The 24,584-nt window shown below is 59.8% G+C and overlaps 1 protein-coding gene across 1 annotated transcript in view; it reads left to right on the forward strand.

Annotated features, from left to right (window-relative positions):
* Nucleotides 1-6,121: 6,121 nt before the first annotated feature.
* The window catches only part of LOC144193109 (titin-like), a 43,253-nt gene continuing 24,790 nt past the window's right edge, over nt 6,122-24,584 (forward strand). Inside the window, 11 exon segments of the mRNA XM_077711944.1 lie at nt 6,122-6,342; nt 6,435-6,742; nt 6,828-6,932; nt 7,307-7,504; nt 7,580-7,876; nt 7,957-8,547; nt 8,626-8,928; nt 9,021-9,256; nt 9,259-16,698; nt 16,700-18,411; nt 18,413-24,581. Of these exon segments, the coding sequence (XP_077568070.1) occupies nt 6,122-6,342; nt 6,435-6,742; nt 6,828-6,932; nt 7,307-7,504; nt 7,580-7,876; nt 7,957-8,547; nt 8,626-8,928; nt 9,021-9,256; nt 9,259-16,698; nt 16,700-18,411; nt 18,413-24,581 (17,580 nt within the window).

A 24,584-nucleotide genomic window follows, 5' to 3' on the forward strand; every position in this document is an offset into this window, starting at 1 on the left:
CGGACCGCGGTGGACTGAAGGCCAAGAATTACTGACGTCAGCCCTCTTACTTTGAAAGAGGGGGCATTTCGGTCGATCGCGGCCCGTTTGAAGAAGGAACCCGGCCGGAGAGAGGATGCACGCACAAGAGACGGTAGGGCTGTTTAAAATTTATATATAACAAGGCTGGTGAAAATCCCGTTTTTCCTCTCGTGAAAAAGTCGAAGAAAAACGTTCCATAAATAGGAAATATTTGCATATCGTTGGGGAGTATGTATGTCAAAAAAAAAATAATAAAGGGAATACACAAGATATGCGGCGAATGTACACTTCGGCCATAGGTGACATTCGTAAGGAAAACTGGTGACGCGGTTTAGACTAGAGGGTGAAAGAATCCCTCGTAAAGGATTTTTGGAGATTGTTAAAAATAAGGGAAACCTTCCAAAAATACAGCACCTGATGAGTAAAAGCGCTTGATAAAAGTAATCTTCATATGAAGTATATATATATATATATATATCAACCGAAAGGATATATATATATATATGAACCTGAAATACGCCGTGACGCGCGCAGGCCTTGCAAAATAGTAAAGAATCAGAGACACAGAGAGAACAAAGCACATGGTCTGGGGAAATTGTTAGTGGAATCTTTGCAAACTATTCAAAGGAATTTAGAAGTAAAAAAAAGCTGTAAACAAAGAAAAAAAGCTACTTAGGCGAATAAATAAGCTTAGAAAACAAGTATTTAAGAGATAATAAATTGAGACGGGGCGTCCCTAGAACAAAAGAAGAGATGCGAGCGGGGGTAGAAGATGGCCGACCAAAGGATGAGCACATGGCAGGGAGAAGATGGCCGACCAAAAAAGAGCCGCTAAAACAAAGAAGAGCGTAGCAAATGGTCATTCTCCAGCAGTTCACACTCCCCCGACGCAACGAGACGGAGGATGGGCCAACTCAACCAACTCCGACGCAAAGAAAGGGGGGTGGCCTCCTCAATAGATTGCACAATGCTCTCAAAGCACCCCACGGTGGGGCCATAGGGAGAGAGCCCCCACCAGCCCAGGCCCCCACCCCCTGCACAAACAGCGAGGGGTGGGGGACTGAGAGAGACAGGTAGAGAGAGAAAGTTAACACAGAGAAAGATAGAGACAGAGAGATGTAGAAAGATAGAGACAGAGAAAGTTGACAGAGAGACAGATAGTTGATAATATTGAGATATATTAGTGACAAATTATGGGTCCTTTATTAAACACTGAAATTTATATAAGGAAATTCTTAGTGAAAGGTTATTTTTCCTCAATTTTAATTATGGTAATAGTGAGCCCAGAAAATGGCTCTTATTTTAAATATAACCGCCTTCTTGGAGCGGATAGGAATTCAATAGGGATTCCGCTAGTGCAATTTAGCTATCCTCATAGCTAATTTAGCAATATGAGAGTGATTTGTGATTCAGATTTAAGTATTAAGAATCATCCAAATTATTAAATGAAGACAAAGCAGAAATGGCATTGATCCAAATTATTAATGATATCAAACGAGAAGTTTACAATGCAGAAATGGCATTGATCCAAATTATTAGGTAAAGTTTAGATAAAAGTTGAGATAAAATAATTAATTTAGGATAAGCATGATTTCTATAGGATGGAATAAGATGAATCATGTTTAGTGCACGAAATATAATTCATTGTTTTTCCATCACTAGATGAAATATGCTTTAGTGTGAGTCATATTAATGACTATTAACCTAGTTCTTTTGAGAACGATTAGTGCTGATAGGACAGCAAAAGGTGGTTAGCTGCCAATAAGCCCTTTTCAGGGATGGCGCTCTCCACTAGTGATAAAAAAATTGCAGACCACTGATGTCTGATTATGAATGCGTGTGAGCGTGAATGGTTGTTTGTCTTTTTGTGTTTTTGTGTTTTTGATTGGCCAACCACCAAGATATAATTGATCCCTTAGATATCAAGGTGGAAAAGGATATAGCAAATTGGAATCAATTTCTGAAACTGCCAATAAGCCCTTTTCAAGGATGGCAGCGAAGGATTGGAAATTTGAAATCAATTTCTGAAATCGCCAATAAGTTTCTTTTTGGATGGCGATGAAAAATCAAGGAAAATTGTTTAGTCCAAAGAATTTTTTTTGATGATAATGCATTGGATTGGAGGAACTAATCTGCAATGCGAAATTTTGAAGCACTGAGAAAAACAAAAACAGTGCATCATATGAAATTCCAAAGTACCATTGATTTATAGGGATAATGGCATCCAAATTGTGTTAACAGATTAATTGACTGAATTGACAAAATGTTCCATATTTCGTTACCATACCAAATGCCATTATTCACTACACGATTGGAGCTGAATGATTAGACTAATCTAGCAATCCGCATAAAAGAAAAACTTTAAAGAAATGCACTAATTTTTAGTTAGCAGAAGAAGACTGTGTTTTTCAACAGGAAACATGGAGAAGACGCACGAGCAACCCAAAATGAGAACGTCCGCACAACTGTTGCTGACCAAACAGCAGACATGAAAATAGCGGAGGATGCAGATTCATCTTTGCACTGTAAGGAGGTTCTCTCAGTTGAAACGTTTGAGGAGACAGGTAAGATAAGCTTATTGACGCGATCAGACGTAATGGAAAGCATCCAATATTGATTGGAAAGATTATTGCTCGAGGAGCAATGCCATAAACCATAAGGAACTTTTTATATTGGTTTTATTGTCTCCATAAAAAGTGAAAGCGTTTCAATTGAGAACAAACCTTCTTACAGATTTTTAAAGTAAACAATTAGAGAGAAAAGAGAGTTTCCAATGGATAGATATGTAACAAAATTTTGATTTTATGCCAGACTATTGGAAAATGATGATTAAGAAAGTTTTAAAGGAGATGATTGGCAAACTCCAAAGACAATGGAATATTACATTTGATAAAAAAGACTACTAGTTTGGGATATTTTGAATTTCAAACAATTGAGTTTAATATGCAATGCGATACACATTGTTAATTGGATTGGGACTTGATTACTAAGCTTTTTATAAGTAATGAATTTTAATTGCCCTAAAGGAAAATTATGCTAGAAAATATTAACCCTGATAAACAAGGGGTGGTTACAGTTTAGTGGGTTCAATTCTTTTCAGAATTATAAATGTTTACATTTGTTTCTGGATATTAATTGATGTGAATGTAACCGTTGCAGAGAGCGGGAAAGCTGTTTTCCTGAGGAGAAGGCAGCCTGGTTTGCTCTATGTATTTTTCCTATTTTTAGCATGATTAGTTAATTTGTGTAATTGCAGGAAAGGAAAAATCAAATATAGTTTTTGATGTTAACATGGAAGCAGTGATCAAAATAGAATAACAGCTAGTATATCTACTTTTGACTGATAAAGCATTCAGATTTTCACAAGCAAAGTGATGGAATAAGTAAGATTGTTGTGATTTTTGTCCATTAGAGAATTAAGCCCGACCAAGTGGCCGTATGCAGGTGTTGAGCACGCGCTGAAGACGACAGCAGCTAAAGCAGCAGCGCAAACACTTACTGCACAGTATTCACAACAACAAAAACTGAGTCAAAAACAGTATTAATTGATAGGCAAAACATTGCATCACATAATGTAGAAATGCATCTATACAGAAAGAACACAGAACAGTCTGCAGAAGACCTGTACACAGCTAAAGGCTTAGCGTGCCTCCCAAAAATTATTCCAAAATTGAGCCATGGAATGAACCATGTCTCAACAGGGGGGATGATGGACATGGTACAGTGTGTGTTCCATGTCCCAGAGGTCTAAATACCTACTTTTAATTTTTTGGTGTTTGATTTGTTGCAGTCATGGTGTGCAAGGTAACCTCAGGCCCAAACGAGGACAACGTCCAAAGAGTGTGGGACTGGTAGAGCAAACAAATGTTCATGGAAGACCATTTCAACATCCTCTATGGGAAGGTCAAACATGACAAAAGGCTAAGGGCAAGGCAGACCTAATCACAGAATGGATGGTAACATGTATGGAGAAACTTGTCCAAAGAACAGGCAAGCTGCCGTGATCCCTTTTTGTCTACTTTCCAGGAGGTGGTGAAGCCAGGTGACTGGATGCTGATCCGAGTCATAAAAAGGAAGTCCTGGTTCTCTCCACGATGGGAAGACCCATTCGTGGCCCAACTCACCAACTTCCACTGCCGCAAAGATGGCTGAAATGTCAGTGCTTTCACCAATGCCAGGTCAAGGTAGTTCGAGACACAGGTGACTGTGAGTAGACTGGAAGTTGGACGGTATCAAAACCCTTGTCCGTAAAAACTCATCAGTCTACTCACCTGCCACGAGCACCCCTCACTTAACCTTGAGCTTCCATAGACTTTGCACCTCTACACATAGGCCACAGTGAAAGCTGTTGCCACCTACATCACAGTGACTGTACTGTCAGTGACTGCCTGGGCGTGTCTGAACGCCCCGCCCACTGAGACTCGAGTGGGAAAACAAGATGGTGACATACTCCTATCACAGAGGAGAGTGAATTGGTATGAAAAGAACAATCTGGAGAACTACTATGAAGAAGATGTGTGGTATCCTGACATCCTGAATTCACTGGGTCTAGACGTTGCGCTTAAATCTGCAGTGAGGCAGATGAGATGCATTCCTTTTAAGGGTAATGAACATAACAGTAAGCGATAAGAGACCAAAATCAGTGCAATTCAAACCACATGATTCAATCTGGGGTGGTGGTGTTCCGTCGTGCCTACGAGTAGTCCAACCCCCCCAGAAAATCATACTGTCGCAACTTTGCCAAATCCGAGTGGGTAAAGTTATGTAAAGACATTGAACTGTTACACGAGTGTGGATTAACCAAACTGATCCTGGCCCTACAGGGTATAGCCGATGATTTAAAAACCCTAAGGGAAATGGAGTTGCAGGAGGATGGAGCCAACGATGGAGATGCGTGTGCCATGATGGGAGAACACTGCTGCACCTTCATCCCAGATGAAACCAATACATGACTCGGGCTATAGCTGAAGCTTGGCCAACACGGGTCGTGGTTTTCGATTGTGTTTAAATTTGCAACTCCCTCACTTGCGATTTTGTTACGGTTCTGTATTTTCTATGTATGAAAGTTATGATTCCAAATACTATCTAGCACATGCTGGCAACTTACAATGACATACAGTATAACCGCGTGGCAAATCATAATGGAGATTCTTCCACTCTTTCAAAGTGGGACGAGTCTCGGTATGTCGAGTGCTTCCGGTTATTGTACTTGTTTTGACTTAAAAACTGTGTCCGCTCATAAAGAGGGACGCAGACGGATTTTTCTCGGATAACCCTAAAATTACCTCAAGTTTTTGCCTCTGCCTTGACAAGTGATTTTATTGTTTTCCATACCCCTTGATAAATAATGCTGATGATATTTGTATTCTAGAATCTGGATAGGAGGGATATAAATTTATGTATTTCATGAAAATTCTTTCAAAGTAACTATAGGGGGGAAATGTGAAGTATAGAATGTATTCTTTACTACTTTTATGCTGTATAGTCACTTGGATAGAATTTTGCAGAGACTAGTGGTAAGTTTCCTTCATAACACCTATGAGTTAGGGGCAAGTCATTTACTAAGACACGCCCATTTCTCTGTGTCACTTCGTCCCGCCTTAAGTTTGTACCTAGGTCACATGACCCTTTGTTAATAAAAGGGGCTACTCTGTTGGAGGTCGGTAGGGGATTGGAACTGGTCAGGCAAGGAGATGGACTCGTCTCCAAGCGCTTGCACCTCCCGACCCCTCCCTCAGCTGATGTCTTTGAAAATCTCATCAAGCCGACTCTGCGTGTGCTACCTCTTATCCGAATTATTGAATGTATATGGTTCTAAACCTGACAGTTGGGAATCTGGTTATGGTTTGGGTTAGGGTTATGGTTTGGGTTAGGGTTATGGTTTGGGTTCGGGTTATGGTTTGGGTTAGGGTTACGGTTTGGGTTAGGGTTTGGGTTATGGTATGGGTTATGGTTTGGGTTATGGTTTGGGTTATGGTTTGGGTTATGGTTTGGGTTATGGTTTGGGTTATGGTTTGGGTTATGGTTTGGGTTATGGTTTGGGTTATGGTTTGGGTTATGGTTTGGGTTGTGGTTTGGGTTATGGTTTGGGTTATGGTTAATGGTGCGCCTGAAAATTCCCATTGCGGGGAAGCCCACCCCCAAGGTGTCCTGGAAGAAGGGCGAGGAGGAAGACTTGAGCGACGGCGGCCGCCTTTGCGCCGAATCCTCGGCGGTCAACACCACGCTTCTGATCAGGGATTGCCAGAGGAGCGACGCCTCCAAGTACACCGTCGCCCTGAGGAATAGCGCCGGCAGCAAGGAGTCCACCGTCTTTATCAGGTAACGGGTCGGAGGAAACTCCTCCTCGCCGCCACGCCTGTGCGCTGGCCTTGCGCTGGCCATTCGCTGACCACGGTCTGTCTTTCTTGCAGGGTGGTGGGTAAGCCCGGCATCCCCGTGGGACCGGTCAAGTTCAAGGACGTGACGGCCGACGGGGCCACGCTGAAGTGGGCCGCCCCCAAAGACGACGGGGGCTCGGAGATCACCAATTACATCCTGGAAAAGCGCGACTCGGTCACCAACATGTGGGTGACCGTCTCCTCGGCGGTGGACAAGAATGCCTTCAGGGTGACGGCTCTCCACGAAGGCACGGAATACGTCTTCCGCGTCTGCGCCGAGAACAAGTACGGCGTGGGCGAGGGACTTAAGTCGGAGCCCGTGGTGGCCAAACATCCCTTCGGTGAGTTCTTCTTTCCCTCGGCTCCCCTGAACTTGACTTTGAGGGCCGGCCCCTGAGAGCCTCTCTGTGTTTTTTCTTCCTCCAGACGTGCCCGACGCCCCGCCTCCGCCGCAGGTCGTGAGCATGCGTCACGACTCGGCCTACCTGGCCTGGTCCGACCCAAGGAAGACCGGCGGCTCACCCATAACAGGTAGCGTGCCACCGGCAGAATTAGGGCCGGCTTGCGGCCTAGTGGCGCTCCTTTCTTTGGCAGCCCCTCCGTTGCTATTTGCGTTGATAGGTGGAAAATCTAGTCCTGCGTGGGTACCCACAACGTGACACCTAAATGCCATTTAATGGCGGGACTGTCGCATTGCGCCGCGTGGGTTGCCTCGGTAGGCTTGGCAGTTGTTTGTTTTAACTGAGTCATCTGAAAAATGCTAAACATACCATACGCTAACTGTACACGAGTAATGCCACAGATCACCTCGCGAGTATTTGCCGAGGGCCACGCCGCGGTTTGGCCCCCGGCCGTGCCGCACGTCGCCCGTCTGACCCTCTGACACGTTTCAACTGGTCGCACAGGGTATCACGTGGAGTTCAAGGAGAGGAACAGCATGTTGTGGAAGCGCTCCAGTCCCACCGCCCTGAGAATGAAGGAACACAAGGCCACGGGGCTGACCGAGGGCCTGGAGTACGAATTCAGGGTCACGGCCATCAACTTGGCCGGCATCGGCAGACCCAGTCCGCCCACCGAGCCCGCCGTGGCCCTGGATCCCATCGGTGAGTGAGCCCAGTCGGCCTAAACTGCCGCTATTGTCCTTCCGGCTAAACGCGTCGCCGTGTGTGTGTGTCCAGACGCTCCGGGCAAACCCCAACCCGTTAACGTCACCAGAAGCGCGGTGACCCTCCAGTGGGCGGAGCCGCAGTTTGACGGCGGCCACAGGCTGACGGGCTACATCGTGGAGAGGCGGGACCTTCCTTCCAAGATCTGGGTGAAGAGCAACAGCGGCAACGTGGTGGAGCCCGCCTACACCGTCACCCAACTCCAAGAGGGCTGCAAATACGAATTCCGAATCCGGGCCAAGAACGCCGCCGGAGCCCTCAGTCCGCCGTCCGAGGAGACGGATACCATCGTCTGCGTGGACGAATACGGTGAGTCGGACTGGCCGGCCGGCCGACCGGCACTCTCCGGACGGCGAATCGTGACCCCCTTTTTCCCTTCCCGTCCAAAGCCGCCCCCACCATCCTCATCGACGCTCAGGTGAGGGAGGCCGGGGTGACGGTCAGAGCCGGCGAAACGGCGGTGATCACGGCCACCGGCATTCTGGGCAAGCCGCCGCCGGCCTCGCGCTGGTCCAAGGGAGGAAAGGACTTGAAGCCCTCCGAAGTGGTCCACATCGAGCAGACGGCCACCTCGTCCACTCTCTCCGTCAAATACGCCTCCAGGAAGGACTCTGGGGATTACGTCATCACGGCCAGCAACCCCTTCGGCGTCAAGGAGGAAACGGTCAAGGTGAAAGTTTTAGACGTCCCCGCCGCCCCCGGCCCCATCCACTGCGCCGGCGTCTCCTCCGAGAAGGTCACCCTCAGCTGGGCGCCGTCCCCCGAGGACGGCGGCTCGCCCATCAAGCACTACAAGCTGGAGAAGCGGGAAACCGGCCGCCTCCTCTGGACCATTCTGGAGGAGGAGGTGCCGGACTGCCACTACGTGGCCACCAAACTCATCCAGGACAACGAGTACATCTTCCGAGTGTCGGCCGTCAACCAGTACGGCGCCGGCGAGGCGGCTCACTCCCGGCCCGTCAAGATGGTGGATAGGTTTGGTGAGTGGCGCTTGGGTTACCGCCCACACGTATCTGGCCCCGGCGTGTCACTGAAAGCCGAGGCGCCCCTTTTCCCAGGTCCTCCCGGCCCGCCGTCCAAGCCCGAGATCCTAGAGGTCGACGGACACTCGGTGACGCTGACGTGGAGGAGGCCGGCCGACGACGGCGGCGGCGACATCCTCGGCTACGCCGTGGAGAAGAAGGAGAAGAAGGGCAGCAGGTGGCTCAGGGCCTCCAAGAAGTCGCTGACCGAGCTGAGCTACGCCGTGACCGGCCTGACCGAAGGCTTGCAGTACGAGTTCCGCGTCTCGGCCGAGAACAAAGCCGGCTACGGGGAGCCCGGCGAGCCCTCGCTACCGGTCACCACCGTCGTCGCCACCTGTGAGTCGTAACCGAGGCCCGCCCGGCCGGGCAAAATGCCCAATGGAAAAATGTCCGCGCCGTCGCCTATCTTCCACTCCTCCCGGCGGCAGATGTTCCCGGTCCGCCCGTCAACCCCAGGGTGACGGACACCGGCCAGACCACGGCCACTCTCAATTGGGGAAAACCACTGGACAACGGCGGGCTCCACGTCACCGGCTATGTGATCGAGCACCGCAAAGAAGGCGCGGAGGAATGGATCAAGGACACGGCGCCCTCGTCCCCCCTGAGAATCACCGAGTTCGTGGTGCCCGGACTGGAAAACGCCGGCAGATACCACTTCCGGATTCCGGCTGCGAGTACTACTTCCGCGTCTACGGCGAGAACGAGTACGGCGTCGGCGAAGGCGCCGAGACCCCCGATCCCATCCGCGCCTCGCAGGCGCCGGGCCCCCCGGCGAGCATCGTGCCCGTGGACGTGACCAAGAACTCGGTCAGCCTGGCCTGGACCAAACCCAAGCACGACGGAGGCAGCCGGCTGACGGGCTACGTCCTGGAAGCCCAGAAGAGGGGCACCGATCAGTGGGCCCACGTCAGCAGCCTGAGAGGCATGGACTTTACCGTCAAGAACCTCAACGAGAAGGAGGAATACACCTTCCGCGTGATGGCCGTCAACTACTCGGGCAGGAGCGCCCCCCGCCAGAGCAAGCCCGTGTGCGTCCGGGATTCCTCCTCCCCGCCCGACCTGGACCTGCTCACCCTCTGCCAGGCCACCGTGGTGGCTCGGGCCGGAGAGGACATCAGGGTGGAGATTCCCGTGGCCGGACGCCCCAGGCCGGCCGTCAGCTGGCAGAAGGACGGCGGCGCCCTGAAGCTGACCCAGAGGACCAACGTGGAGCGCACCCCGACCACCGTGGTCCTCAGCGTCAAGGAATGCACCAGGGCCGACAGCGGCACCTACGCCGTGACGGCCAAGAACCTGGCGGGTACCGTCAGCGACGACGTGTGGATCAGAGTGCACGACGTCCCGGGCCCGCCCAAGGGACCCGTGCTCATCACGGAAATCTCCCGCACCTACTGCGTCTTCGCCTGGGACGCGCCGGAAAACGACGGCGGCGTCCCCATCAACAACTACGTGCTGGAGATCCGAGACACCGCCACGCAGACTTGGAGCGAGCTGACCTCCGCCGCCATCCGCACCACCTTCAAGGCCACCCGCCTGACCACGGGCTCGGAGTACTAGTTCCGGGTCAGGGCCAAAAACCGCGACGGCGTGGGCCCGGCCATAACCTCCGAGTCGGTGGTGGCCGCCTACCCCTTCAAAGTTCCGGGACCGCCCGGCACGCCCCGGGTGGTGGCCTTCACCAAGGACTCCATAACCGTCGGCTGGAACGAGCCCGTGTCCGACGGCGGGGACCAAGTGGCCGGCTACCACGTGGAGAGGAAGGAGCGGAGCAGCATCACGTCGCAGAGAATCAGCCTGGGTCTGGTCAAAGGGAACCTCCTCAAGTCCAGCGGCCTGGAGGACGGCGCCGCCTACGAGTTCCGCGTCATGGCGGAGAACAAGGCCGGCATCGGCAAGGCCAGCAAGGCCTCGGAGCCCATCGTGGCCCTGGACCCGGTGGACCCCCCGGGCGCGCCCGTGCCCACCTCGGTCACCGACAACGCCGTCACTGTGGCCTGGACCAAGCCCGAGTACGACGGCGGATTCAAGATCACCGGCTACACGGTGGAGAGGCGAGAACTGCCCGCCGGTCGCTGGACGAAGGCCAACTTCACCAACGTCACGGAGAGCGCCTTCACCGTCAGCGGACTGACCCGCGACGCCCTCTACCAGTTCCGCGTGACGGCGAGGAACTCTGCCGGAGCCGTGAGCGCCCCGTCGGAGCCCTCGGAGCCCGTGGCCTGCAAGGACGACGTGGTGGAGCCGCGCATCATGGTGGACGCCGTCTTCAAGGACGTGCTCCTGGTCAAGGCCGGGGAGTCCTTCAAGCTGGACGCCGACGTAGCCGGGCGACCCGCCCCCCGCCTGACTTGGACCAAGAACCAAAAGGAAGTGGAGAACACCTTCAAGCTGGACGTCAAGCACGGCGAGCTGACCTCCACGCTGACCAACAAGGACTCTGTCCGGGCCGACGGAGGAGAATTCCTCTTGACGGCCGCCAACGCCGGCGGCTTCTGCAAGCACGTCTTCAGGGTCAAAGTACTGGACAGGCCCGGCCCGCCGCTGGGACCCCTGGCCGTCGGCCGGGTCACGGCCGACGACTGCCTGCTGACGTGGGCCCCGCCCGCCGACGACGGCGGTTCCCAGATCGAAGGCTACGCGGTGGAGAAACGGGAATCCGGCAGACTGCTGTGGAGCGAGGCGGCCTCCCACCTGCGGGACACCCAGCTCAAAGTGGGCAAGCTCCTCAAGGGAAACGAGTACATCTTCAGAGTGAGGGCGCTCAACAAATACGGCAGCGGCGAGCCCCTGGACTCGGAGCCCGTTCTGGCCGACGATCCGTACCGGGTCCCCGACGCGCCCCGGAACCCGCTGGTGGCCGCCACCGCCGAGGATTCCATGCTGGTGAGCTGGCAGGCGCCCGAGAGCGACGGCGGGGTGCCCGTCGACAACTATCACGTGGAGAGGAAAGACCGGCAGGGCCTGCGCTGGGTCAAGTGCAACAAGAGGAAGGTGAAAGACCTGCAGTTCAAGGCCACGGGCCTGGTGGCCGGACACGAATACGAATTCCGGGTCAGTGCGGAGAACGCCGCCGGCGTGGGCCTGTCCAGCCCCTCCAGCCCTCTGTACAAGGCCAGCGACGCCCTGTACAAACCGGGGCCCCCCTGCAACCCCAGAGTTCTGGACACCACCAGCTCGTCCATCACCGTGGCCTGGAAAAAGCCCGCCTACGACGGCGGCTCCGACGTCACCGGTTACGTGGTGGAGTGCTGCGTCCCCGCCGCCGGCAAAGAGGAGGAGGAGGAGGCGGAGGATTGGCGAATCGCCACGCCCAAGGAGGGACTACTGGCCACCTCCTTCACCCTGATCAATCTGACGGAGGACGCCGAGTACAAGATCAACATCTCGGCCGTCAACGGCGAAGGGATGGGCCAGGCGGCCGGCGTGCCCGGCCGGCCCAGGGCCGAGGACCGACTCCTCCCGCCGGAGCTGGACTTGGACGCCGAGCTCTGCAAGACGCTCACCCTCCGCGCCCGCTGCACCCTGCGACTCTTTGTTCCCATCAGGGGACGGCCGGCCCCGCGAGCCAAGTGGACCAAGGGAGACGACGAGCAGGCGGTGGAGAGGGCCACCGTGGACACCACCACCTCCTACACCTCGCTGGTGGTGGGAAACGTCAACCGTTGGGACAGCGGCAAGTATAATCTGACGCTGGAGAACAGCTCTGGCTCCAAAGCCGTCTCGGTGCAAGTCAGGGTACTGGACACTCCCGGCGCTCCGCTGGACCTGAAGATCGCCGGCGTGACCTGTCGATCCGTGACGCTGAGCTGGGAAGCGCCGGCCAGCGACGGCGGCTCCGAGATCAAGAACTACATCGTGGAGAAGCGCGAATCCACCCGGAAGGCTTACGCCACCGTCAGCGCCACCTGCCACCGCACCACCTTTACGGTGGAGCCGCTCCTGGAAGGCTGCAACTACTATTTCCGGGTCTTGGCCCAGAACCAGTACGGCGTGGGCCCGCCCGTGGAGACGGGCGAATCGGTCAAAGTGTCGGAGAGACCCCAACCTCCCGGCAAGATAAGCCTGAAGGACGTCATCGAGAACAGCGTCACGCTCACCTGGGAAAAGCCCCAGCACGACGGCGGCAGCCGGGTGGGCTTCTACGTGGTGGAGCTGCAACCCAGGGGTGCCGACAAGTGGACGCAGGCCGTCGTCGTCAAGGAAACGGAAGCCACCGTGGGCGCCCTGGCCACCGGCCAGGAATACACTTTCCGCGTGGCGGCCAGGAACGACCAAGGCACCGGTGACCCCCGTCAGATCGGCGTCCCCGTCATCGTGAAGGAGCTGGTGACGGCGCAGGTCGTCAAGACGCCCTTCCACACCTTCAGCGTGGCGGGCCAAGACCTGACCCTGGAGCTTCCCTACGTGGCCCGGCCCAAGGCGGACGTCTCCTGGCACCGAGGCGGCCAACCGCTCAAGAGGACCACCCGCGTCAACTTTGCCGCCTCGGAAACCTTGCTGACCCTCGCCATCAAGGAGGCCCGCGGGGAGGATTTCGGAGAGTACCGGGTGGCCCTGGTCAACACGGCGGGCCGGGCCACCGCGCAGGTCGCCGTGGTGGTGCTGGACAAGCCCGGTCGGCCGCTGGGTCCCATCCGGGTGGAGGAGGTCACCTCGGACAGCGTGACCGCCTAGGGACCGCCGGAGTATGACGGCGGTTGCACCATCAACAACTACACCGCGGAGAAGAGAGACACCTCCACCACCAATTGGACCCTGGTGTCCGCCAACCTGGCCAGGTGCAAAGTGAAAGCCTGTCGCCTGAAAGCCGGCGCCGAATACCAGTTCCGGATCACGGCGGAAAACCGCTACGGCAAAGGACCGGCCCTCCAGTCCGAGTGCATCGTGGCCCAGTACCCGTACAAAGTCCCGGGCCCCCCGGGAACTCCCAGCGTGGCCTCCTCCACCAAAGACAGCATGGTGGTGACCTGGAACGAACCGGTCAGCGACGGAGGCAGCGCCGTTTTGGGCTACCATCTGGAGCGCAAGGAGAGAAGCAGCATCCTCTGGGTCAAACTCAACAAATTGCTCATCAAGGAGCAAAGCTGGAAGATCTCCGGCCTGGAGGCGGGAATGGAATACGAGTTCAGAGTCTACGCCGAGAACATAGTGGGCGTGGGCAAAGTCAGCAAAGTCTCCGAGGGCCAGGTGGCCAGAGACCCCTGCGACCCCCCGGGCGCGCCCGAGGCCACCGAGATCACCGGCCATTCGGTCCGCATCGCCTGGACCAAGCCCGAGTACGACGGCGGCGCCAAGATCACCGGCTACACGGTGGAAAAGAAGGAGCTTCCCGAAGGACGCTGGTCCAAAGCCAACTTCACCAACGTCACGGAGACGGAGTACGCCGCCACGGGACTGCTCCCGGACGGCCGCTACGAGTTCCGAGTCATGGCCAGAAACGCCGCCGGGGTCTCCAGTCTCCCCTCCTACAGCAGCGGCCCCATCACCGCCAGAGACGACATCCGGCCCCCCCGCGTCAGCATGGACCCCCAGTACACTCAGACCCTGGTGGTGAAGGCGGGGGAGAGCTTCAAGATCGACGCCGACGTTCACGGAAAGCCCCCGCCCTCCGTCGCCTGGCTGAAGGACCGGCAGGAAGTGGCCGACACCCCGCGCCGAGAGATCAGGAACACGGCCACCCGCGCCTGCCTGGCCGTCAAAGAGGCCCGACTCCACGACGGAGGCCTCTATACTCTCTTGCTGAAAAACCCGGGGGGTGAAAAGGCCACCCCGGTCAAGGTGGTGGTCCTGGACAGACCGGGACAGGCGCAGGGCCCCCTGGCCGTGACGGACATCCTCAAGGACCGTTGCCGCCTGACGTGGCGGGAGCCGCTCCAGGACGGCGGCAGCAAGATTAGCCACTACGTGGTGGAGAGGAGAGAGAGCAGCCGGCTGGTCTGGACGGTGGTGGAGTCCGACGTGGCCGACACCTGGTTGGACGTCGCCAAGCTCCTGGAGGGCAACGAGTACGTCTTCCGAGTGCAAGCCGTCAACGAGTTCGGCGCCGGGGCGCCGCTCCTGTCTGAGCCGGCCACCATCAGGGACCCCAACACGGTGCCCGGATCGCCCAGAGCTTTGGAGGTCTCGGAGGTGAAGAAGGATTCCGTGCTCCTGACCTGGGAGGCCCCCACTGACCACGGAGGCACTCCCATCACCGCCTACGTCATCGAAAAGCACGACAAAGAGGGCGTGCGTTGGACCAGATGCAACAGGGGCCCCGTCCCGCATTTGTCTTTCAAGGTCACGGGACTCCTGGAAAGTCACAGTTACGAGTTCAGGGTGGCCGCCGAGAATGCCGTCGGCGTGGGCCGGCCCAGTTCCGCCACCGTCTACCACCGAGCCCTGGACCCCGTCTTCAGGCCCGGCCCGCCGCAGAATCCCAGAGTGACCGACACCACCAGATCTTCCGTCTTCCTGTCGTGGGGCAAGCCCCTCTGCGACGGCGGCTCGGAGATCCAGGGATACGTGGTGGAACGCCGCGCCGCCACCGGCGGCGGGGCGCCGACGGAAGCCACCGAGGCGTCGGCCCCCGAGGAGGACTGGGTCATGTGCACGCCGCCCACCGGTGTCAAGAAGACCAAATTTGAGGCGGCCCAGCTGACGGAGAATCGGGCTTACCACTTCAGAGTGTGCGCCAGCAACAAGGTCGGACTCGGCGAGGCCGCCCAGGTGACCGGGGCGGTGGTGGCCCAAGAGAGGGAGGAGCAACCCGACCTGGACATCGATCCGGAACTGCGGAAGATCGTGAGCGTCCGGGCCGGACTCACGCTCCGACTTTTCATCCCCGTCCGGGGAAGACCGGCTCCCGCCGTCCGGTGGGACAAGGACGAGGCGCCGCTGAAGGACGGGGCTCAAGTGGAAGTGACCGGCAGCTACACGGCGCTGACCATCGACCACGCCAGCAGGACGGACAGCGGCAAATACACGGTCACGGCGGTCAACGCCAGCGGAAGCAAGTCGGCCGGCGTGGCGGTGCGGGTACTGGATACGCCCGGCGCACCCGTCAACTTGAGCGTGAAGGAAATCACCAGCCAGTCGGTGACGCTGGCCTGGGACGCGCCTCTCTCGGACGGCGGCTCCAAGGTCAAGAACTACGTTGTGGAAAAGAGGGAGAGCACGCGCAAAACCTACGCCGCCGTGGACACCAATTGCCACGCGCTCTGCTGCAAGATCGAGCCGCTGCAGGAGGGCTGCTGTTACTACTTCCGCGTCCTGGCGGAGAACGCCCACGGCGTGGGCCCGCCCGCCGCCACCCTGGACCCGCTCAAGGTCTCGGAGGTACCTCAGGCCCCCAGGAGCCTGAGCGTGACGGACCAGACCGACACCAGCGTGTCTCTGGCCTGGGAACGTCCCGAATACGACGGCGGCAGCCGGGTGGCCCAGTACCTGTTGGAGGTTCAGCTCAAGGGTCAGGAGAAGTGGTCCGGCGTCAACACCTACAAGGGCACGGCCGCCACCGTTTCCAATCTCAACCCGGGAGAGGAGTACCTCTTCCGGGTCACGGCCATCAACGACAAGGGCAAGAGCCAGCCCCGGGTCCTGTCCGGCCACGTCGCCGCCAAGAACTTGGTGTTCCAGCCCGACGTGCGACCGGCTTTCAGCAGCTACAGCGTCCACGTGGGCAAAGACCTCCGGGTCCGAGTACCCGTCTTCGGGCGGCCCAAGCCCACCGTGGCGTGGACCAAGAATGGCGCGCCCCTCAAGTTCACCACCAGAGTCAACATTCACAACGAGCAGAGCCACACCAGTCTGAGCATCAAGGAGGCGGCGGGCGACGACGGAGGCATGTACGGCATCCGGGCCACCAATCCGGCCGGCGAGAAGGAGGCCACGCTGGAGATCGTGGTACTGGACAAACCCGGCCCGCCCACCGGCCCCGTCAAGTTCGACGAGATCACCACGCAGAGCGTGACGCTGTCCTGGACCCCGCCCCAGCGCGACGGCGGTTGCCAGATTTCCAACTACATCGTGCAGAAGAGAGAGACCGTCGGCACCACTTGGGAAAACGTCAACGCCAACTACGCCAGGACCACCATCAAGGTGCCCAGGCTGAAGGCCGGAGCCGAGTGCCAGGGACCCCTGCGACCCCTCCGGCGCCCCCCGGGCCGTCCACGTGACCAAAGACGCCATCGTCATCCGCTGGACCAAGCCCGAATACGACGGCGGCAGCAACGTGACCGGCTACCTGGTGGAAAGGTGCGACCTGCCCGAGGGCCGTTGGGTGAGGGCCAACTTCACCAACGTGACGGAGACCCAGTTCACCGCCACGGGCCTCAGCGAGAACTCCCAGTACGACTTCAGGGTGGCGGCCAAGAACGCCGCCGGCACCGTCAGCAAGCCGTCGTACAACAGCGGGCCGATCACGGCCGGCGACGGCGCCGAGGCGCCCACATTCTCCGTGGACCCCGCCTTCGCCAAGGCCGTGGTCCTGAACGCCGGCGAGACCTTCAAGCTGGACGCCGACGTGGGTGGCAAGCCCCCGCCGGCCATGCGCTGGTTCAGGGGCGAAGTGCCGCTGGAAAATACCCTCAGGCTGGACATCAAGAACACGGAGAGTCGCGCCCTGATCCTGGTCAAAGACGCGGCCAGGGAGGACAGCGGCACCTACACGCTCCAGTTGACCAACCAGGCCGGCAGCCAGAGCGCGCACTTCCAAGTCTCCGTCTTGGACCGGCCCGGTCCTTGCCGGGGACCCCTTCACGTGGCCGGCGTGGCCGAGGATCGCTGCTCGCTGGCTTGGCGTCCGCCTTCCTCCGACGGGGGTTGTCCCGTCACCCACTACGTCATCGAGAGGAGGGAGACCAGCCGTCTGGCCTGGACGGTGGTTTCTCCTGCCTGCACGGCCACCTGCTACAAGGTCACCAACCTGCTGGAGGGCGACGAATACATCTTCCGCGTGACGGCGGTCAACCGCCACGGCGCCGGCGGCCCCCTGGAGTGCGAGCCCGTGCTCTGTAAGACTCCCTTCGTACTCCCCGGTCCGCCTCACGTGGAGGACGTGGGCGACATCACTCGCGACGGCATGACCGTCAGGTGGAGCCCCCCGGAATCCGACGGCGGCAGCCAGATCTCAAACTACGTGGTGGAGAAGAAGGACAGGGAGGGCGTCAAGTGGACCAGGTGCAACCGCCAGAAGGTCACGGACCTCTCCTTCAGAGCCACCGGCCTGAGCGCCGGCCACGACTACGAGTTCCGGGTGAGCGCCGAGAACGCGGTGGGCTCGGGAGAGCCGTCCCTGCCGACCTCCTACTACAAGGCGGCCGATCCCAAGTACAGGCCGGGCTCCCCCGCCTACGTGAGTGTGGTGGACTCCACGGCCAGCTCCATCACCGTCTCCTGGGGCAAGCCGCCGTCGGACGGGGGCAGCCCCGTCCAGGGCTACCTGGTGGAGGTCTGCGAGGCCGAGACGGAGCAATGGACCATGGTCACCCCCCCGACCGGCCTGCGTCTCAACAAATACCAGATCCCCCGGCTGAAAGAGGGCCGGGAATATCGAATTCAAGTGTGCGCCCTCAACAAGGTCGGCGTGGGCGAGCCGGCCGTGCTCCCGGGAACCGCCAGGGCGGAAGAGAGGCTGGAGGCGCCTCAGATCCACCTGGACTCCGAGCTGCGCAAGGGAATATCCGTGAAGGCCGGCGGCTCGTTCAGGATACACGTTCCCTTCAGGGGCAGGCCCGCCCCCGAGGTGAAGTGGTCCAAGGACCTGGGCACCCCCACCGAAAAGGCGGTGGTGGAAAAGGGCCCCGCCTTCACCCAGCTCTCCGTGGACTCCTGCGACCGGTGCGGGGAAGTACACGCTCACCCTCAGCAACGGCAGCGGCTCGGCCACCGAAGCGGTGGCCGTCAAAGTCCTGGACACGCCGGGGGCCCCGCTCATCCTGGCGGTGAAGGACGTGAGGAAGGACTCGGTCACCCTGGTCTGGGAGGCGCCGGCCAACGACGGGGGTTCCAAAGTCAAGAGCTACGTGGTGGACAAGCGGGAATCCACCCGCAAGGCCTACGCCAACGTCTCGGCCAAGTGCGCAAAGACCACCTTCAAGGTAGAGAACCTGACGGAAGGCGCCTCCTACTACTTCAGGGTCATGGCCGAGAACGAGTACGGCGTGGGCCAGGCGGCGGAGACCAAGACGGCGTCCAAGGCTTCCGAGGTACCGCTCCCCGTCGGCAAGGTCTCCCTGGTGGACGTGACCAAAGTCAGCGTCTCCTTGGCCTGGGACAAACCCGAGCACGACGGGGGCAGTCGCATCGCCGGCTACCTGCTGGAGATGCAGCCCAAGGGTACGGACAAGTGGGGCGTCGCCGCCAACACCAAGACCTGCGAGGGCACGGCGACCGGCCTCGCCGCCGGCACCGAGTACCTCTTCCGCGTCCTGGCCTACAACGAGAAGGGCAAGAGTGAGCCCAGGGCGCTGGCGGCGCCCGTGGTGGCCGCCGACGTCAGCCTGGAGCCCGGCGTGGCCGTGCCCTTCGACACCTACAGCGTGCCGGCCGGAAAAGACCTGACCCTGAGCTTCCCCGTTCTGGGCAGGCCCAAACCACGAACCGGCTGGACCAAGGACGGCCAGCTCCTCAAAGTCACATCCAGGGTCCACGTGCTCAACACTCCCGCCACCACCGGCATTCAGATCAGCCAGGCGTGCAAGGAGGACTTTGGCCAGTACACCGTCACGGCCAGCAACGACGCGGGCACCCTGAGCCGGAAGCTGGCCGTCATCGTCCTGGACAAGCCGGGCCCGCCCGGCGGTCCGCTCCGGATCGGGGAGGTCGGCGACACCTTCGTCCACCTCTCGTGGGAGCCCCCCGTCTACAAGGGGGGTTGCCAGGTCAAGCATTACATTGTGGAAAAGAGAGAGACCACGGGCAACACCTGGCAGCCGGTGGCCACGCAGCTGGCCCGCACCGCTCTCAAAGTGAGCAAGCTCCAGACCGGCGGCGAGTACCAGTTTAGGGTGGCGGCGGAGAACCGATACGGAAGAGGCGCCCCTCTGGACTCCAAGGCGGTGACGGTCCAGTACCCCTACAAGCCGCCGGGCCCCCCGGGGACACCTTTGGTCAAGTCTGCCACCAAAGAGATGATGGTGGTGGAATGGAACGAGCCGGTCAACGACGGCGGGAGCGCCGTCAGCGGCTACCACCTGGAGAGCAAAGAGCGCAGCAGCATCTTGTGGAACAAGCTGAACAAGACCCCCATCGCCGACACCCTCTTCAAGATCTGCAACCTGGAAGAAGGCGTCGGATACGAGTTCCGGGTCTCGGCCCAAAATATCGTGGGCGTGGGCCGGTGCAGCAAAGTCTCCGAGTCCTTCGTGGCCCGCGACCCCTGCGACCCCCCCGGCGCGCCCCAGGCCCTGAGCGTCTCCAAAGAGCACATCCGGATCGGCTGGACCAAGCCCCGGTACGACGGCGGCAGCAAAGTCAACGGCTACACGGTGGAGAAGAGAGAGCCCGACTCCCCCGACGCCCGCTGGGTGCGGGAGAACTTCACCAATATCGCCGAGACCCAATACCAGGCGGGCGGTCTGACGGAGAACCGGCGATACGAGTTCAGGGTGGTGGCCCGCAACGCCGCCGGCGTCTTCAGCCCGCCCTCCGACAGCTCGGGGGCCATCACCGCTACCGACGAGGTGGAGCCGCCCGGGGCCTCCATGGACCCCAAGTACCGGGACGTCATCGTGGTCAACGCCGGAGAGAATCTCACCATGGACGCCGACCTCCACGGCAAGCCGCTCCCCGACGCCGTCTGGCTCAAGGGAGGCAAGGAGCTGGTCGCGGCGCCGCGCGTCCAGATCAGGAATACCGCCAAACGCGCCGCCGTCACCATCAAGGATGTGACCAAATGGGACGCCGGCCAATACCAGCTGCTACTGAAAAACCTGGGGGGCAGCAAGAGCTTCCCCGTCACGCTCAAAGTGCTGGACAAGCCGGGCCAACCCACGGGCCCCCTGAGGGTGACGGCCATCACGGCCGACGGCTGCGACGTGGCCTGGTCGGAGCCCGCCCTGGACGGCGGCGCCCCCGTCCACCACTACCTCCTGGAGAAGCGGGAGACCAGCAGTTGGTCCTGGACGGTGGCCGCCGACGACATCGGCCGTCTCTGCCACCGATTGAGCAACCTGCTGGCGGGCAACGAGTACCTGCTGCGAGTCAGGGCCGTCAACAAGTACGGCACGGGCGACTACCTGGCGGGCGAGCCCTTCGTGGCCCGCAGCCCGTACAAGCCCCCGGGCCCCCCCGGCACGCCGGAGGCCGGCCAGATCACCAAGGATTCCATGCTGCTTTCGTGGGCCGTCCCGGAACAGACCGGCGGGGCCGACATCCTGGGCTACCACCTGGAGAAACGCGACCGAGACGGCGTGCGCTGGACCAAGTGCAACAGACAAAAACTGACCCAAACGCTCTTCGCGGCCACGGGACTGAGCGCCCGTCCATTTTACGAGTTCCGGGTGGCGGCCGAGAACCGGGCCGGGGTGGGAGAGCCCAGCGAGCCGTCGCTCTTCTACAGAGCCTGCGACGCCACCCAGCCCCCCGGACCCCCTCGCCACCCCAAAGTGACGGACTACTCCAAGTCGTCCGTCTCGCTCTCCTGGTCCAAACCCGACTCTGACGGCGGGGCCTACGTCAAGGGCTACGTGGTGGAGATGCGCCAGTACGTGCCCCCGCCGGAGTCGCCGGAGGAGGAGGTGGAAGTGGCCCCGGCGGTGGACGCGCCGGCCCAAAAGGAGTGGCGCGTGTGCACGCCGCCCTGCGGCATCCAGGCCACCCGGCTGACCGTGGCCGACGTCACGGAGGGAGAGGAATATCATTTCCGCGTGTGCGCCCTCAACTCGGAGGGCGTGGCCGAGGCCGCCCACGTCCACGGCACGGTGGTGGCCGTGGACAGGCTGGAGGCGCCGGAGATGGAGCTGGACGCCGACCTGCGGAAGGTGGTGTCGGTGCGCGCCAGAGGCACCCTGCGCCTGTTCGTGGCCATCAGGGGTAGGCCCCAGCCCGCCGTCAAGTGGCAGAAAGTGGACGGCGCTCTCAGCGAGCGCGCCCTGATCGACTCCACCGGCTCCTACACCATGCTGGTGGTGGACAACGTCAACCGCTGGGACAGCGGCAAGTACTCGCTGTCCCTGGAGAACGCCGGCGGCTCCAAGTCCGCCGCGGTGGCCGTGAGAGTCTTGGACACGCCCGGCGCACCCCAGAAGCTGGCCGTGAAGGAGTTGACCAAGGATTCGGCCACCCTGACCTGGGACGCCCCGGCGGCCGACGGCGGCTCCAAGATCACCAACTACGTGGTGGAGAAGCGGGAGTCGGTCCGCAAGGCCTACACCACCGTGGCCAGCAACTGCACGGCCAACGGCTTCAAGATCCAAGAGCTGCCCGAGGGGGGCGTCTTCTACTTCCGCGTCTGCGCCGTCAACCAGTACGGCCAGGGTCCCTCGGCCGAGACCGAGGAGGTCAAGGTGTCCCAGGTGCCCCTCCCGCCCGCCAACGTGGCCCTCAGCGACGTGACCAAGAGCAGCGTGTCGCTCTCGTGGGACAAGTGCGCCCACGACGGCGGCAGTAAAGTCATCTGCTACAACGTGGAATTCAAGCCCAAGGGCGGCGACAAGTGGGGCACGGCCTGCACGGTCAAGGCCACGGAGGCCACCGTTGCCAACCTCGCCGCCGAGCAGAGCTACCTCTTCAGGGTGCTGGCCATCAACGAGAAGGGAAAGAGTCAACCCGGGGAGCTGGGCTTGCCCGTCCTGGTCAGGGAAGCGGCCATCCCGCCCTCCGTCTCTCCGCCCTTCACCGCTTACAGCGTGAAGGCCGGAGACGACTTGACCGTGGAGGTTCCCTTCGGCGGCAGACCCAAGCCCGCCGTCTCGTGGAAGAGGGACGGCCTCCCCGTCAAGCAGACCACCTCGCTGACGGTGGTCAACGGGGCCTCCTCCTCCAAGATCATCCTGACCAAGGCCGGCCGGGAGCACGTGGGCGAGTACCAGATCACCGTGGCCAACGGCGCGGGAACGGCCACCTCCCACCTGCAGCTGGTCGTCCTGGACAAGCCCAGCCCGCCCACCGGCGTCAGGGTGGACGCCGTGACCTCCGACAGCATCTCGCTCTCCTGGTCTCCGCCGGAATACGACGGCGGCTGCTGCGTGAGCAACTACGTGGTGCAGAAGCGAGATACCAACACGCAAGACTGGCAGATGGCGGCGGGCGACGTGGCCCGGACGGCCTACAAGGCCGTGCGCCTGGTGCACGGCGTGGAGTACCAGTTCCGCATCTACGCGGTCAACCGCTACGGCAAGAGCGCGCACGTGGACTCCCCCGCCATTACCGCTCGCTACCACTTCAAGCAACCCGGACCGCCTTCCACGCCCGCCGTGAAGCTGGCCACCAAGTCTGACATGCTGGTCACCTGGAACGAGCCCGTCTACGACGGCGGCAGTCCCGTCCTGGGCTACCACCTGGAGCGCAAGGAGCGCGCCAGCATCCTCTGGACCAAGGTGAACAGGGGAATGATCCGGGACTCGGAATACAAGGTGGGCGGGTTGGAGGAGGGCGCCGTCTACGAGTACCGCGTCTACGCCCAAAACATTGCCGGCATCGGCAAGGTCAGCAAGGCCTCGGAGCCGGCGGCGGCGCGGGACCCCTGCGATCCCCCCGGCGCCCCCGTGGTCACCTCCGTGGGCAAAAGCTCCGTCTCCCTGTCTTGGGACAAGCCCCAGTACGACGGCGGCGCCAAGGTGTCCGGTTACGTGGTGGAGAGCAGGGAGCTCCCGGAGGGCCGCTGGACCAGGTGCAACTTCACCAACGTGCCCGAGACCCACTACCGGGCGACGGGCCTGACGGAGAACGCCCAGTACCACTTCCGCGTGGTGGCCAAGAACGCGGCCGGCCTGCTGAGCCCGCCCTCCGACCACACGGGACCCGTGGCCGTCAAGGACGACGTGGAGCTGCCCCGCATCGTGATGGACGTCAAGTACCGGGAGACGGTGTCGGTCAGGGCCGGCGAGACCCTGAAGATTCAGGCCGACGTGGCCGGCCGCCCCGCCCCCGTGCTGGCCTGGTGCAAGGACGGCGGCGAACTGCTTCCCCGAGCCAGAATCCAGATCCTCTCCACCGACACGGCCACCTCGGTGACGGTGAAGGACTGCGTCCGGGGAGATTCGGGCCGCTACGTCCTCACGCTGCAGAACATCGCCGGCAAGGTCAGCGCGCCCATCCATTGCGTGGTCCTGGACAAACCGGGGCCCCCCGCCGGGCCGCTGCAGGTGACGGATCTGACGGCCCAGGGATGCACGCTGTCCTGGGGTCCGCCCCAAGAAGCCGGCGGCGCCGACATCACGCGCTACGTGCTGGAGAAGCGCGAGACCAGCCGCCTGGCCTGGACGCTCATGAAGGACGACGTGACCAAAACCTATCACGCCGTGACGGGACTGCTCAAGGGCGACGAGTACGTCTTCAGGGTCTCGGCCGTCAACAAACACGGGATCGGCGAGACCTTGGCGAGCCACGCCGTCAAGGTGGCCGATCCGTACTCCCCGGCCGGCGCGCCGCTCGACGTCGACGTCACCGACGTGGCCGGAGATTCCATGAGGCTGGTGTGGCGCCCGCCGGCCAGCGACGGCGGCAGCCCCGTCGCCGGCTACGTGGTGGAGCGCCGGGAGAAGACGGCCATGCGCTGGATCCGCGTCAACCGGGATCTCATCGCCGACTGCCGCGCCTCGGTCACCAAGCTGCGCCGGGGTTGCGAGTACGACTTCAGGGTCTACGCCGAGAACGCCGCCGGTCTGAGCCCGCCCAGCGAACTGTCCGCCTCCTTCCGAGCCCTGGACCCCCTGACGGTTCCCGCCGCACCCTCCAAGCCCAAGATTGTTCACTCTACCCGGGACAGCGTGTCCATCGTTTGGAAAGCGCCCGCCGACAATGGCGGCGCCCCCGTCCTGGGATACGCCGTGGAATACAGGGACTACGTA

This window comes from Stigmatopora nigra, unplaced genomic scaffold (genome assembly GCF_051989575.1).
Source record: "Stigmatopora nigra isolate UIUO_SnigA unplaced genomic scaffold, RoL_Snig_1.1 HiC_scaffold_75, whole genome shotgun sequence".
Lineage (NCBI taxonomy): Eukaryota > Metazoa > Chordata > Actinopteri > Syngnathiformes > Syngnathidae > Stigmatopora > Stigmatopora nigra.